The 14982-nt window shown below is 30.7% G+C and overlaps 1 protein-coding gene across 1 annotated transcript in view; it reads left to right on the forward strand.

Moving 5' to 3' along the window:
* The window catches only part of LOC118181437 (zinc finger-containing ubiquitin peptidase 1-like), a 51143-nt gene that overhangs the window by 25853 nt on the left and 10308 nt on the right, over positions 1-14982 (forward strand). The window contains exon 7 of the mRNA XM_035350585.2: positions 1512-1735. Within this exon, the coding sequence (XP_035206476.1) occupies positions 1512-1735 (224 nt within the window). The remainder of the gene's footprint in view (positions 1-1511; positions 1736-14982) is intronic.

Below are 14982 nucleotides of genomic sequence, written 5' to 3' on the forward strand. Positions count from 1 at the left end.
AAAGATTTTTGACTGTATTTTATTTCTGCATATACTGCAGCTTGGAGTAGCAACATGAATCATTAATTAATACTTTTTTAAATGCTACACATATTTTCAATAAATTTGTAAAGAAATATAATTACAGTGGATTGTATTTACAGGAACTGGGTTTGGTTGTTTTATGTAGAACTATAAAACTGAACTATAAAAAAGTCTTAACTACTCAATTACTGTTAACCTAAAAATTAAATTGCATTTTCAGTTTTATTGTAATTTTAAATGCCATTATGTCGTAACCACAATTATAGCTGCATTAGTTAGTTTTAACAATAAAATTAACTATCACCAGCTTTCTTCGTTTAATAAGTTTTAAAGATAAATTAAAGATCTTATGCTTTGCCGAATGACAATATTCTGAGAAACTGCTTTACACTGAGAGGGTGCTTGATTTAATTAAGATTTTATATAATTGCACTGACAGCGCATCCCCAAAGTTGCTTCTAAAGATTATTTATGTTCATTTTCTCCGTCAATTTCAGAGTCATGGTCGTGTCTGCAGATTTTGTTTTCCTAAGAACAATATTTTATATCATAAGTAAAACTAATATGTGTCCCTCAAGGGGTAATAAATCACAAGTACTAACAAGTTTATTTATAATTACAATTGGAATTTTAGTTAATGTACAATATAGTTATGACTGTGGCTGTAATGTAATTGTAATGCAATTATAATTGCAAATCTTACAATTAAAATTACTTTGTAATTGAATTATTTGCAATTACATTGCTCAGTTTATAACTCAATTACATTGTAATTGAATTAATTATAATTGAGTTAACTGCAATTACAATTAAATTATAATTGTACAATTACATTGTAATTGAATTAGTTGTAATTGCTGACTATGTTTACAGTTACGTTGCAATTGAAACATTGCTTTGGTTGCTATGTAATTAAGTATATTGTAATTTATTTATATTTGCAATTGCATTGTAATTGAATGATGCCCTACTCTGGTCCAGGTAAATGCCAGTCTTCTTCACTTCTGCCCATAGCATTACCGATGCAAAATTTTTTGAATGTCTGGCCTACTTTTCATATGGATGGGGACTTGGCATTCACTTTCAGCTCATGTCATAAGTCAAGCTAAATTAAATGACCAATTATTTGAACTTTTTGATATGTATAGCAACTTTTGGCTTCTTAGTTATGACAGCAGCTAAAGAAGATAGCAGGGTCCAATCACTGAAAGCAATTCTGCTAAAAATAAAATCAATGCCAATTAGTAAAGTTTTTCTTACATGCAGCTATGTAACTATATTTATAAAGCAATTTTAAATTTGGCTTATACATGAGTTTTTAATTTTTGTCTAATTAATGAATTTTAGCAGCAAAATCTTACATCTCAGCTTATATGACATTCTATATATTACAATTAATTATTGTATGAGATTTTAACTCTGCTGAGTTTATTGTTTTTAAGTGTCATTTTACTCTGAGAGTAATATCATTTCCTGAAAATCTCTAGGCCACAGTAGAACAATAATTGGCTTAGAAGAATTACGAGATGGAAATTTACAGCTTTTAGTTTTTGATCCTAGTCATAGTAAATCTCAAATGGAGCAGTTCAACAGTACTGCATTAAATTCAAATGCAATGAGGCTTATACGTCGCCCCCTATCAGCATTAAAAGCTCGTCAGTATCAGTTAGTTTATGTCGATGGAATCTTGGATACTGAAGAAGAATATCAGGTAAGCAAATAATACCATTAATATCATAAATAATACTTTTTTACACAAGAACTGCTGAAGGTTTTCAAATTCTTTAATGCTTTATTATTTTTATTGAAGGGAATTTAAAGTGCTGCAGATTACTATCTTGTATGTATTGTGTGATAATTTAAATAACAGTTTTTAAATAGTGTATCTTATATAAGTATTCTAACAATTGTTCTGCAATTTTTTAGGTGATAAGAACGTGATGGTATAAATTTATGTTCATTTAATTAGTATGAATCATAGTATTGTATTGCAGATTTTTTATTAGAAATAAATGAACAATTAAAAATTGGTAATTAACATTTCTAATTGTGTATCACAATGAGAAAAGCTGTGATAAACTTTTCTGATCATGTATTATGTTTTTATGCAACAAGTGCAGCTCCGTAAAAAAAAAAACAATATTTACAATTGCTTGTTTTTAACCTCATTTAAGTAATAATCTGAGACCATAACATGAAAGCTTTTGTACGTCAAAGAACATTATTTTATTTTTAAAAAGGCTATTGCATGTATGTGAGTGTTTAAATGTGATTAAAATGACTATTTTAAATAAAAAAATTAAAATAGATATTTTATAGTAATTTCCTTGAATCATTGCTTATAAAAATAACTAGTGCATTTTTTCTAAAAATTGTTTAGAAATGCTCTCAGTTTGACTCAAGAAAATCACCATTTTATTGCTCAAATCCTAACATCTAAGTTCAGTCAATGGATAAAAATTTAAAAGAACATGCATTATCTCTCGCTTTACATAGTTCACAATAACATTCAGATTAGCATTGTTCATTAATGTTTGTTGATCTCTCTGCTTTCTTTTAATGCCTATTGTCATTTGTTATTGATAAAAATCACAACATCATCACTAGAAAATTAAATGAGATTCTTGAATGAAGACCATGTTGTATAGATTTTTCTGATTTTTATTCACACCACACACAAAAAGCATATTAGACTGAAAATTCCAAGCTTAATTAATTCTAGATTAACAATGACCAATGGATAACAATGGCCAATGGATGACAATGGATAACAATGACCTTCTGTCTAGACCAGGGGTGGCCAAGTTCCTTGACAGTCCGAGCCATTTTTCAAAATTTGAAATTTTCCGCGAGCCGCAATTTAAATACGTATTTAAAAGGTATGCAAAAAAGGTATTAAAAATTTTTTTTACAGAAATTATATTTATTGAAAACATATAAATAAAAGTACAAAATATGTGTATTGAATTTAAATATTAAAAATTAAACACATTTATTGTACTTCTCTTGATAATTCTTTAAAATTTGGTGAAAAATTGGTGACAGCATTTCTCAGTAATTCTTTGAGATGCTGGTTAGTTAATACTGATCGCTGTTTGGATTTCATGAATTTTAAGGTGGAATAAAATGATTCACATAAGTACGTTGTTTCGAATATTGAAATAATTCGACAAGCAGCTTTTTTACTTACTTGTACGAAGTAAAAAGGAAGTATTGTAATCTCGAAAAGTTTCAGGCAGCATATTTCAACGAAAATATCCATTTTGACCACTATCGAATGCAATTTAACGATGTTTTTGCGTGATATCTGTACGTAAGAACAGAATAAAATACTCTTTTCCTTAAAAAATTATAAAACTGCTTTAAAATGAATTCTGAAGAGAATTTTTCGTGGCGTCTGTACGAACGTATGTGCGTACGTACGTATCTCGCATAACTCAAAAATGATTAGCCTCAGAATGTTGAAATTTTGTATATAGGACTGCTATAACATGTAGATGTGCACCTCGTATTTTGGTTGCAATCGACCGCACCAAACATATATAAATATATTTATACATATATCCACTCTGTTACCTGGCTCAGTGATCTCAGTTTCTTTACTTTTATATGTTTGTAAATTGTACATTTTTTGCTTTAAAAATGATTGAATTATGTTGTTTTTATCTTCCGGTTAAGGATTTTATGCCTTTAGTAAATCTGTGTGCAATATTTTTAGAATTATCAGCAATTTTAAAGTTGTTTAATTGCCGCTAAGCCTGTTTTCATTGGCGTCCATTGATGTTTACATTTGAAACAGGAGACTAGTGGATTTGTTGCCGATCTAGAGAAACTTAGCTTCGCAACAACAAAGATAACGCATTCATTATTATTGCGAATTAAATCATGCTTAATTCTTTCTGGAATTTTTTCGAGGAAATAACTGTTTGAGATTTACTTCGTAATTTTCAGTATAGATATTTTGAGTTTTTATGTATTTTTGCCTTCTCGCAAAGTGAGAACTGAATTAATTATATGAGAAATACTCAATCGTCTGTGAAAAACTGTTTCTTTTTTGTTTTGTTTGCTTAATTTCTTTTATACATCATTCTAGCTTTATTATAGTATTTGAATAGAACATGTGGCAACAGTTAGATAATTCTATTCTTTAAATGATATAAATTTTGTGCATTATGAGTTATAATATGAACGAAATATATACGTTTACTGTTATTTAATTATTGGATTATATAACAGTTAGCTTTTTTCTGTTATATAATTATTATATAAGTTAACTGTTATATAATTATTAATACTCTTAAGTGAATCTAGCACCAGAGTGTCGCTATGGTAAACAAATACTAGAGTGAATTTTAAAGAATGCATTTATTCTATTGTGGTTTATGTGCTGTCGGCGAAGTAGATTTAATTTAATCCAATAAGTTTAAATGAAATGCAAGAAAAAATGCGTATAATTTAATATTCCGTACAAGGAAGTCATGTGGTGTACACATCAGATTTTTTAAATCAGGATACTTCGATTCTGGTACCAATTTCCAAAATCCAGTAATCGGCGTCGATTTATATTTTAATTGTAGAGCTTGATCTTCTTGCATCTCTATTAATTCTAATTATCCAGATGCTTTTTGGGTCATAATTATATTGGAAATGGAAAACTCACCTTGAATTATGTTAATTTCAAATGGATTCAGAAAAAAATCAAGAGACGATGGACGAAAATGAAATTTGTTACTACGTTTCACTTAGTCTTTCATATTTGTTGTCTGTAATTTAAAAGACATTTTGAAACACATACGGAATAATAATAATTTTTAAAAATATAATAACACAAAAATGGTACATTTATTGAGAGGCACAAATAATCCTTCAAAGAACCGCAGGTTGGCCACCCCTGGTCTAGACTTAATGTGTCTTCAATATTATTCCAACTGAGTTCCAAATGTGAATCAGAATATTAATTTATTTCGATTAATCAATTAGAATTCTTCTGTAAATCTTTCAGTTCTTTAGTGTCAAATTTTCTCATATTAATGTTTGCATCCTTTAAAATCAAAAAAGCGTCACAAGTTAACTCATAAGCTTCTTAAACAGTGGAACTTCCATGAAAAAGATCATCCACAAAAATAGAACTATTCAACATTTCATATACAAGAGGGTGTGTATTCTAGTAAGTATTAATATTAGTTTTAATTGTTGCAGTCAAAATGTAAGGGGAACAAGTGACGCCAAAACAATGTCTATTAAAATGATACATGGTTATGGGTTGGGTTTTGTCACAGTTTTTATAATACAGGAAACATAAATAATTTCTATCATCTCTTATGACTAGAATTTAAAGGAATGCCCGTGCGCTATCTCCACGGAATCCAGTTTTATGTTCTCTAAACTTCAAAATAATATTTAAAAGATTAGCATTTAAATTCTTTCCAGGAAGGAGACATTCATTAAGAATATTACAATTTCCTTGTTTACTACTGGCATCATAAACTACCGTAGTTTTAGTATTAGAAGAATCTTCCCTGAAAACTTCTCTATGAGGCATTACATATCCAGTGAAACAACTATTGTTGCACAAATTAATAACCCCCGTCATTTAGGTGTTCCTTCATAACTGCATTATATATCTCAAATAATAACTCATCAGCCTTAAACTTCTTTTGTAATGCAGCAAATCTTTTTGTCGGGATTTCTAAATTACTAGACAAATTTTCTCATAAAATCTCAGACTCCCGTAAAAGTGGTGACTCGTACCTTCCATTTATAAACCATAACTGTGTTTTGAATTCTGTAATATTATCCGAGATTTTCTCTTTTCCGTTCTCAAGAAAATAGGATTGAGAAATCCAGAAACATTTCAAATCATTTTTCTACCAAAGTACATGCAATCTTCAAACAGGAAGTAGAATTATGCAGACGATTTTCTGGAATTTGCCCTGTGATAGTATCACCAAATAATGTCTGTTGAATATATAAGTTTTTATTTATTTTTTTAACTTCCCCGATTAGCGTCGAATACAAAAAATCAGGACCTAAGATTATCTGGACTGGTCTGTTATTTCGTAATGCTTCAGAAATTTCATAGCCATATGGAGTTAAATCTTTTAATAATTCATTTTTTTATATTAGAATACATATGAACTCCACTGATTTCATCAGTTACTAAAGCTTGAATATCTATGCTAGAATAAGGAAGATATTTCCTTTTAAGAGTTATATTATTGACTTCAAAATCCTTCTCATTAGGGTTATGTTTTGCGAAAGTATAAACTAAAAGCCTTTCTTTCTTTAAGAGTTGCACATTTAAAGCGCTTACTAAATCTTTTCGAATAAATGACTTCAATGCAAGCCCAAATCAAATAACATCAATGCACTTAACCATTTAGAATTATTTTCCACTTGTACCCAAGCAGTCTGAAGTAAAGTAGTGTAATTTTGTACATAGTTTTGTGACTTAAATACAGAAGAAATCACAGCTTGTTTATCAGAACTTTGAATAAGTTCGACCTTTACTGACAGTTTAATTTCCAATGTATGTTTATTCCTTGTTGTGGGGCAGAATAATGAATTATGCTGTAAACTCCGACAAATTTCACAAGGTTCTATTTTTACCTTACATTGCAAAATTAAATGTTTGTTGACCAAACATCTATAAAAACGTCCCTCTTTTTTTTAGTTTGTATCGCTTTTGTTCATCGGTGAATATTTTGCTCTTTAATCTGGAATGAGAATTAGAATTACAAAAGTTGCACGTCTTCACTACCGTATTTAATGCAGCTGATGTTGGAATATTGATTTTAAATCTAGCCTGAAGTTGAAAGTGATCCTTTCCTTTTAAAGGCTCCCGTGTCTTTAAAGAAAGACCAAAAACAGTTCTTGCAGCTTCCATACATTCAATTTCAAGTTTGATAAAATTCATTAGCTGATTTATATCACTAGAATTTTTAGGATCTTTCTTGCGATAAAATTCTATTACTAAATCCTGAGATAATTGTTTTAACAAAATTGGTATTAGCAGATGAGCGTAATTTCCGGATGCAATTCCTATAGAGTTTTAATTTCTTATACTAATTTCACTTACTTCATACAATTTTCGAAGTGCAAGGAGATTTGAAGAAAACTTAACTGGTTCAATTTCTAATAATTTATTCATGAAACAACTAATCAAGTGTTCTTGTTTACCATATCGCTCCTTTAACAAATCCAAATAGGATTTATAATTTTCGTTCGTGAGGGCAAATCCCGAGACAATTTTGTTAAATTTCACCCAAAGGAAAAGATTTTAGGTATATGAACTTGTCAACATTACTTAATGACTCATTAGAGTCAATTGCATTTGAGAAACTATTAAAGAATTCTTGAAATAAACTAGAATCGCCATTAAAGGTGGGTATACATAATTTAGGCAAATAATTTATAGAAGATGATGTATTGCGAATATTCGTATTACAAACATTAACATTTTGAGGAGATTTAAAAATCTTCGCTTGCATATCTTTTAAAGTTTGTTTTGATTTTGAATTTAATATTATTTATAGATTCATTATACTCGAGTGAACTTTGAACTTCCGTTTCGAATATTGTACTATCTTGAATTAGGTCTTCGATTTTCAAATTTAAAGTTCGAAGTTCATTCTGTTTTTCTTCCAGACTTAACAAAAATTCTGACAAATTCTCCTGAACATTTTTATCTTTATGAATATCCAGACTATCAAGATAAGATTCAATTCTATTAATTAATTTCGTGGAAGCATTTCTAATCACTTTCCTCTTGGATTTCAACTTATCAAGAGTTTCCATTTTATACACGAAACCAAATTGAAAATAATAACAATTCAAGTGATAAAGAAACTATTAAATTACAAAGTTACAGTACCTGAAATCCAAGTTTTCAAATTTTAGCCTAGTGCAATCCGAAAGATATAATCCAAAGAGCCTTCTCAGGATTTCGGCACCATGAAAAAATCACAATATCATCACTAGAAAATTAAACGAGATTCTTGAATGAAGATCATGTTGTCTAGTTTTTCCTGATTTTTATTCACATGACACAAAGCATATTAGACTGAAAATTCCAAGCGTAATTAATTCAAAAACAAGTAATTAACCTGAGATTAACATTAATGTGTAATTAATCCAAGAACAGGAAATAAAAAAGTAGCCTAGTAAGCCAAGAAAATGTTACACCCCAATTCTAAAGTCTTATTTACATAAACATTTGCCGCAAGGCCTGCTGGGCAAAGAATTCAGACGACCGTTAATCACACCATCTGATGACATGATCATTTTATTTTTAACAGTTATCCTTTCTCTCTTTCTCTGAAGAACTCTGAATTTACATACATTAAAGGCTTAATTAAACAGAAAGAAGAGCCAACAGTTTTATAACCATTTTTGTTTGCTGTAATTCTTAAATATAATGAGGCACTTCTTGGAATTGTTCCGGGGATTAGTAACACATGTTATGGAGCGTTTATTGATTTACCTGATCACTAGAAACTCAAAGTCATATTTTTAGCTTTTAAACGGTATTTGCTCTCAGCGCAAGGTCTTCTTGAAAGTGTATGAGTATTTCCATATAGAGTTCTTTTGGGATGTCGAATTTCTATGTCATATTCCTGTTATTGTTTTATCCATTTGCTTACTTGACCGTCTGGATTTTTTTAATTATTGGTACTCATAAATGGATTAGTTTTGTTACTTAATATCTTATTTATGAGAGTGCACCCCAAATTTTTTTATGAAAATATATCATTTTTATATATTTTATTCCAATTTAACAGTGGAATATTATTTATGAATACATGAACACTTATGTATTTCAGTTCTCTTCAAAGTGTTCTGTACAGTATTAGTACACTTTTCCCACTACTAGAAATATGGTAACAGTTCTGAAATTCTTGATATTATTCAGGCGTGCATGTTTTTTTTCTTTGAATCAGAAGAGATGAAAAATTAGCAATACCCTCGCCGGGACTTGAATATAGACCTCTCGAATTCGCATTAAGTGTACTGACCACTACACCAAAAAGGCAAGAGAAATATCTTATATACTCCAGGGCGACTGGGGATTAGGGGATCCAAATCTTGGTGGCGGAGAATCATTATCCACCAACACTTTTAGTTCAAGTGCCGCTGTAGAGTCATTAGGTTTATTTTGTAGCACAAGTTATGAACAATGAGCAATGCCCTCGCCAAGACTCGCACCATGGACCTCTCGAATTTGCGTTGAACATGCTGACCACTACACCAAAAAGGTGGGAGAAATACCTTATAAAGTCTGTTGGAAAATTGTATCTGTTTGGGTAGAGAAAGAAAATAATATATTGTTCATACCTTTAGTAATATTTATCATAGAGTATAATTTCCGTTGTTACTTCTGATCAGTGTCTTGCTAGTGTATTGGTAATTTGTCGATATCATTTTTTAAAATTTTCTTGTCCTTAGAGGCGATAGTGTTTAGCTGGCATCAGCTTCAGTTTTGAATTTTTCCCCTCAGAAAATTTTGGAAAGGAGAGAAATAAGTGATAATCAAAAGCTGCTAGGTCTCGGGAGTATGGTAGGTGCAGCAGAATTTCACAGCCTAGCTCTGTGATTTTGTTATAAGTCACCAAAGTAGCATATGGTCTGGCATTATCATGATGGAGCAAAGTGTCCTTCCTATTGAACATCCCCAGCCTTATGAGGCATTGGCACCCTGTATGGATAGGGAAGACACCAGCAGCAAGAGGCAAAAAAGCAAAAAGCAGCAAGATGCAGAAAACGGGTTATGCAGGATGCAGTGAATGGTTTAAGAACAACAGAAAATCTTAACGAGAGGTCTGGGAGTGATGTATGCAAAAATATAGCTATTGTGTTGTGTTACTGTGAATAAAAACATATAAAAAGATACAAAGTTTATGTTAAAAAGTTTATGAATGATGCCAAATAAGGGATGAAAAGAATCCAGAACCATTGGTCATGACAGTGTTAGAAAAATGAAACAAAATTATGGTATCCTAAGGTAAAAGAAAAATATGAAACATCAACTTCTATACAGCATGAAGGGGGAAAAGAATTGAATTAGCTTTACCTTTGAATTGTAAAGTGTACAAAGACTTCTAAAGGTAAAAGCTTTACATTGTTAATAGTAAAATGGATAAAATAAAAATCCTTATTAAAAAGGGTGGTGTTTTCAAAACATCAATAGCTAACATCATAAACAAAGTAAAAAATGATATAAGAAATAATATTGATGCTGAAAATTTACTAAAACATTCTTTAGCAGCATTAATTTAAAAAGAACTATGTAATTTAGATGAGGAAGTTTAATCTTTGATAGGTGGGGAAAAGAAACTTGAAATAGAAATTGAAAGTTCTATTAGTTACAAGGATAAAATAATTATTCCTAAATCTAGAATAAATAGATATTTAAAATCCAGTCTGGAACAACAGAAAACAGACTCAGATATTAGGTCAACTAAATACAAGAATGAAAATCATCAAGTTTGCTTTCCTAAATTAGAAATTACTAAATTTTATGGTGATGTCAGTCAATGGATAAGTTTTTGTATTCATTCAAAATTGCAATATATGAAAATATTACCTTTTTGAAAGTAGAAAAATTTAATTATATAAAATCCCACTTAAGTGTAACTGCTACCACTGTTACAGAAGGATTTTCAATAACTGAAGGGAATTACAATGCAGCTATACAATTTTTAAATACTAGATTTGGAAGACTCTATGTTATCATAAATGCACATATGCAAAAATTCCTAAATCTCTCTCCTGTATACCAAACAGATTACATTTTTAAATTAAGAAAATTATATGACACTGCAGAAATCCAGGTTCAAAGACTTTCTTCTTTAAACATTAATCCTGAAACTTACAACAATATGTTGATTTCAGCTTTATCTAGGATAATTCCAACAAATTTAGGATTATAATATAATCATATGAATAAAAATAAGATGTTTTGATATAAATAAGTTTTGCAATCTCAAGAGAAAGAAAAAATATTTAATGAAGACAACAGAATGGCTATATAAAGTCAAAAGTTTACGGTTTAGCCCCAACAAGCCATCACAAACAGATGCAGATTGTTATCAGCAGCAGTGCAAATATAAACAACTGACTAGTGAAAAGCCTTTCACTTGTTTGTGTCTGAAACATATTTATTTTGTGATTCATTAACACACAAAGCAGGAAATAGTTCAGATATTGACATTGGCTTGAAAAGAGAAAAATTAAAAGGACAGGGCCAGTGTTACAAATGTTGGCATATAGTGAAAGATTGCAGAATAAAGATTTGTTGTAAATTATGCAGTTAACCTCATCACACATATTTTGTAATTCTGAAAAGCAAAATTTGGATGTCAATAAATAATGCAGTAAAACAAAAAAATCATTTACAAGCAGCAAATATTAGAATTGATGCTTCAATAATTTGAAGTATAGGTTTGGCAAAATTAATAGTAATTTTTATTCTTTAATTGTGGTGCAAGCAGAATGTGATAATGAAGTATTAAATGCTGCCATTGATACTGCCATACAGATCAGTATTATAAAGAGTACTGTTGTGCCAGATTATTATAAAAGTTTGTGTGGAAGTATAATATTAAAATATGCTTTTGGACAGAGGTTAACGCACCTTTAATAAATGTTGTTGTTGTTGCGTTTCCTCGAAAGATCTGACATATGTCAGATCAGCTCTAGAAGGTTGTTGACCGTCAAAAAATCTAATAATAAGAGGATCAAATGTTAAGTCCCCCTTAAAAAGTCCGATGCAACTCAGAATGTGATCTGGTGAAGCTGGATGTTCACAGCATTTCATACAAGTGTCATAGATTTTTCTGCCACTGTCAAATGAAAGACATTTAAGGTGGCCACTTGCTAGTCTTTCCAGAGCAGTCTGGGTGTGATGGTCTTATTTGATTTCCAGCTGAGAGCCAGGGGATGTTCTTGTGCACTATTGGTGCATAGGTGCCATATTAAATTGAGTATGCCATATTGAGTAAAATGTAAATTTAGTGATCAGTTTCACAATCAAGTACTAGGTGTTAGAATTGTATATGCTATAGTTCATAACCTGATAGTTGATCATCAATCAAAGTGGCCTCCCACAGCATGGCTTGTTGTCAAGGCTGAAATCACCCGTTTCAGATTTTTCAAACCACCAAAAACTATCACTATATTTCAACATGCTTCTGTAGCATTCCTTCCTTGTTGGAATTCATACAAAATACAGTGTTGAAAATGAACTTTGCCAGTAGCCATGTTTGCACAACTATGTCCCACTTAATAATGATATGAGACACTTTTGTTTCAGTTAATTTAGAAGAGCAAATGTTTATAAATGCTGTGATAAAAAGAGACAGCCATATGTATTTTAAATGAACACTTGCATGTGTTAAAACTTGAAATAACATTATCAGACAGAACTTTCCAGTAGACCTTACAGAAAAAAGCCACACTGATAGGTTAAAGATTTAGTAAGTAACATGAGTGCCATATTGTTCATGACCAAAAATTTTTGCATGAAAAGACTTTCTTTACAAATCTGGTCTTTTGGGGGGGGATAATCGTTATTGATACCCTGTCACACATTTTCAGTAGTTTTCTCATTTTTACCATCAGTGGATGCCACTTTTGACGATGCAAAAGCCACCTGGTACTTTCTTATTATCTGCCTACCCCAACACACACACACACTAAAAAGTCAGAAAGCAGTATTGATCCAGCAACACTCATAAAGCCAAAAAGTATTAATGTAGCAACTCACCATGCTATCAAAAAATATTTATGTGGTAACTCTGGTATGCATGTAGCATACACGTGGTTGAGTATATGTGTATTTGCACTTTTGAAATTCAGTGGTGTCTTATTAATAAATATTTCATTTTTCATTGAGTTCATCAATTTGCTGTAACAAATCATAATGGAACTGTGCAGTTTACGATCTTTTATTTTTATTGCTTTAGAGTAACTGTTGAAGTTTCTTTTTTTCATGGATGATCATAATTATGGCTTGTGTGTAATGCCAAGTTTATGAAAATACATGTTTCCTTTCGTTTTAAATGGAAGTAGACCATCTACATGGGGGACAGTACATGTACATGCGTATGCAAGAAAGAACAACAGTGCAAACAAATTTCTTAAAGTAATGTTTTATTTTTTAATGAATGTTTAAAAAAAAAACTGGGCAGCACTGGATGCATTTTTAAAATAGACATAAGGGTACTCAAACAAGTGTTTCTCTCTCTTATTGTTATCACTAATTGATAGATGCCACTTCAGGCATTCTGTCTTCAGAATAGTTTTGATTTCTGTGATGAAATCAAAAGACAGCCATAAAGGTAAGGCGAATGCATTTATAAAAGTATTAAGTCTTAAGAATCGAAAGGGTATAGTCTAATAATTCTTATGGTTTGAAGCTGTATATTAGTAATATAAATAAAATATATATGTGTGTGTCAAGGTGATTCATCATTTGTTTGAATGTGATTTACCTCTAGAATTAAGGGATTAAAGAACTTCATTTGAAGCTAACTACATTATCATTACTAGAACTGTTCCTGGGGGACAAACGCCTATGTGCAATCCCAAATAATTTATAGGATTATTTATTTAATTAAGTGAAATATACACACCAAGAAGTGGATGGCTGCTGATCATCGATAACCAATGGCTATGGAATAAGCTTAGCATTTGATGGCGATCAATTTGGAGTAGAACAATTAAGCGTTAAAATTTTGTGAAAGATCTGCTTAGATTTTCCTTTTCTAGTTGCATTTTTTTATACTGGGCTCTGGATACCTTTCTGCTAATACGATCACTCAATTCCAAGTGGGAAGGTGGGAGACATTAAATTAAAAAAATTTTTTTTTTTTAACTGTCCAATTGTGATGTGGTGTCAGCACTCTGTGTGACAACATCCTAGTTTCAGAATTATGCAGTTATTTTGTTCATTTCTATTAGTATAATTTAGTTAAAAAAATATTTAATGTAGTTGCCTAAATATTAATTTTTAATACATACTTATTTGTAATACTGTATGTGTTGTTTCACAATGCTAATTTTGATAAGAATAATTTCACACAAATGCAGGATTACTCATTTAGTTCAGCCTATGTTCTCTCAACAGCAAAATATATTGAAATTGTTAGTTTGTAAAATTTCCTTTATACTTCCTAGTCTCTTAACCGAAAATTAATAAAGGTGACCATCTGAAGGAAAAGGCTTCAAAAGATCAGTAGTTATCTTTACAATTCCAGTTGAAATTAGAGTGAAAATGCATTCCTGTTTCCTGTCTTTTGAAATGAAACCTTTCTAAACTTTACAAGAAAGCCTTTTAAAAAAGGCCTTTGTCCAGAATTAACAAAATTCCAAATTTGGCCTTTGGACAAAAAAGGCCTTTTTTACTGTCGTGTGACAAAAAAATTATTGAATAATGTATTTGTCCTTGCACAAGTTGCTTCCACTTTACAGGATACTGACTGCATTTAGCACTCCTAATATTTGTCATTTGGCGTGTGGGCCATTCAATGCATACCTTGCCAGGAATGGCCCTGGTCGTTACTACACATTCCAAAGTCGACAGCAAGTTTATGCATATTCTCCAATGTCGCCAACGAGTTTGTATCTTTTTGGTGGTGTTGCAGATAATCTGAAAGTATCAACAATTTGTACTCTTTATTTCTTTTTTTAAAGCATAACAGTAGTTTCAGCGGCAGTTTTCTTCAATCTTAAACAAAATCTTATGCATCTTTGTTCTTTGTGGTTGCACAGTGCAAAAATTGCAGGATGCTGCAAGCAGAAATAGTCATAAATTAATTAGTCCCAAAGCAAATTATTCTGCTTAAAATGAAGCCACTGGAAATCATAAGCTAGTAAGATCTGATGGTGCATTCATGACTGCCAAATGCTCACATGCAATATTATCATTTTAGTTATTTTTGGATATTCATACCCATTATT

The sequence above is a fragment of the Stegodyphus dumicola genome, chromosome 11 (genome assembly GCF_044657685.1).
Source record: "Stegodyphus dumicola isolate Sdum_Otavi_A_Nest chromosome 11, ASM4465768v1".
Taxonomy (NCBI): domain Eukaryota; kingdom Metazoa; phylum Arthropoda; class Arachnida; order Araneae; family Eresidae; genus Stegodyphus; species Stegodyphus dumicola.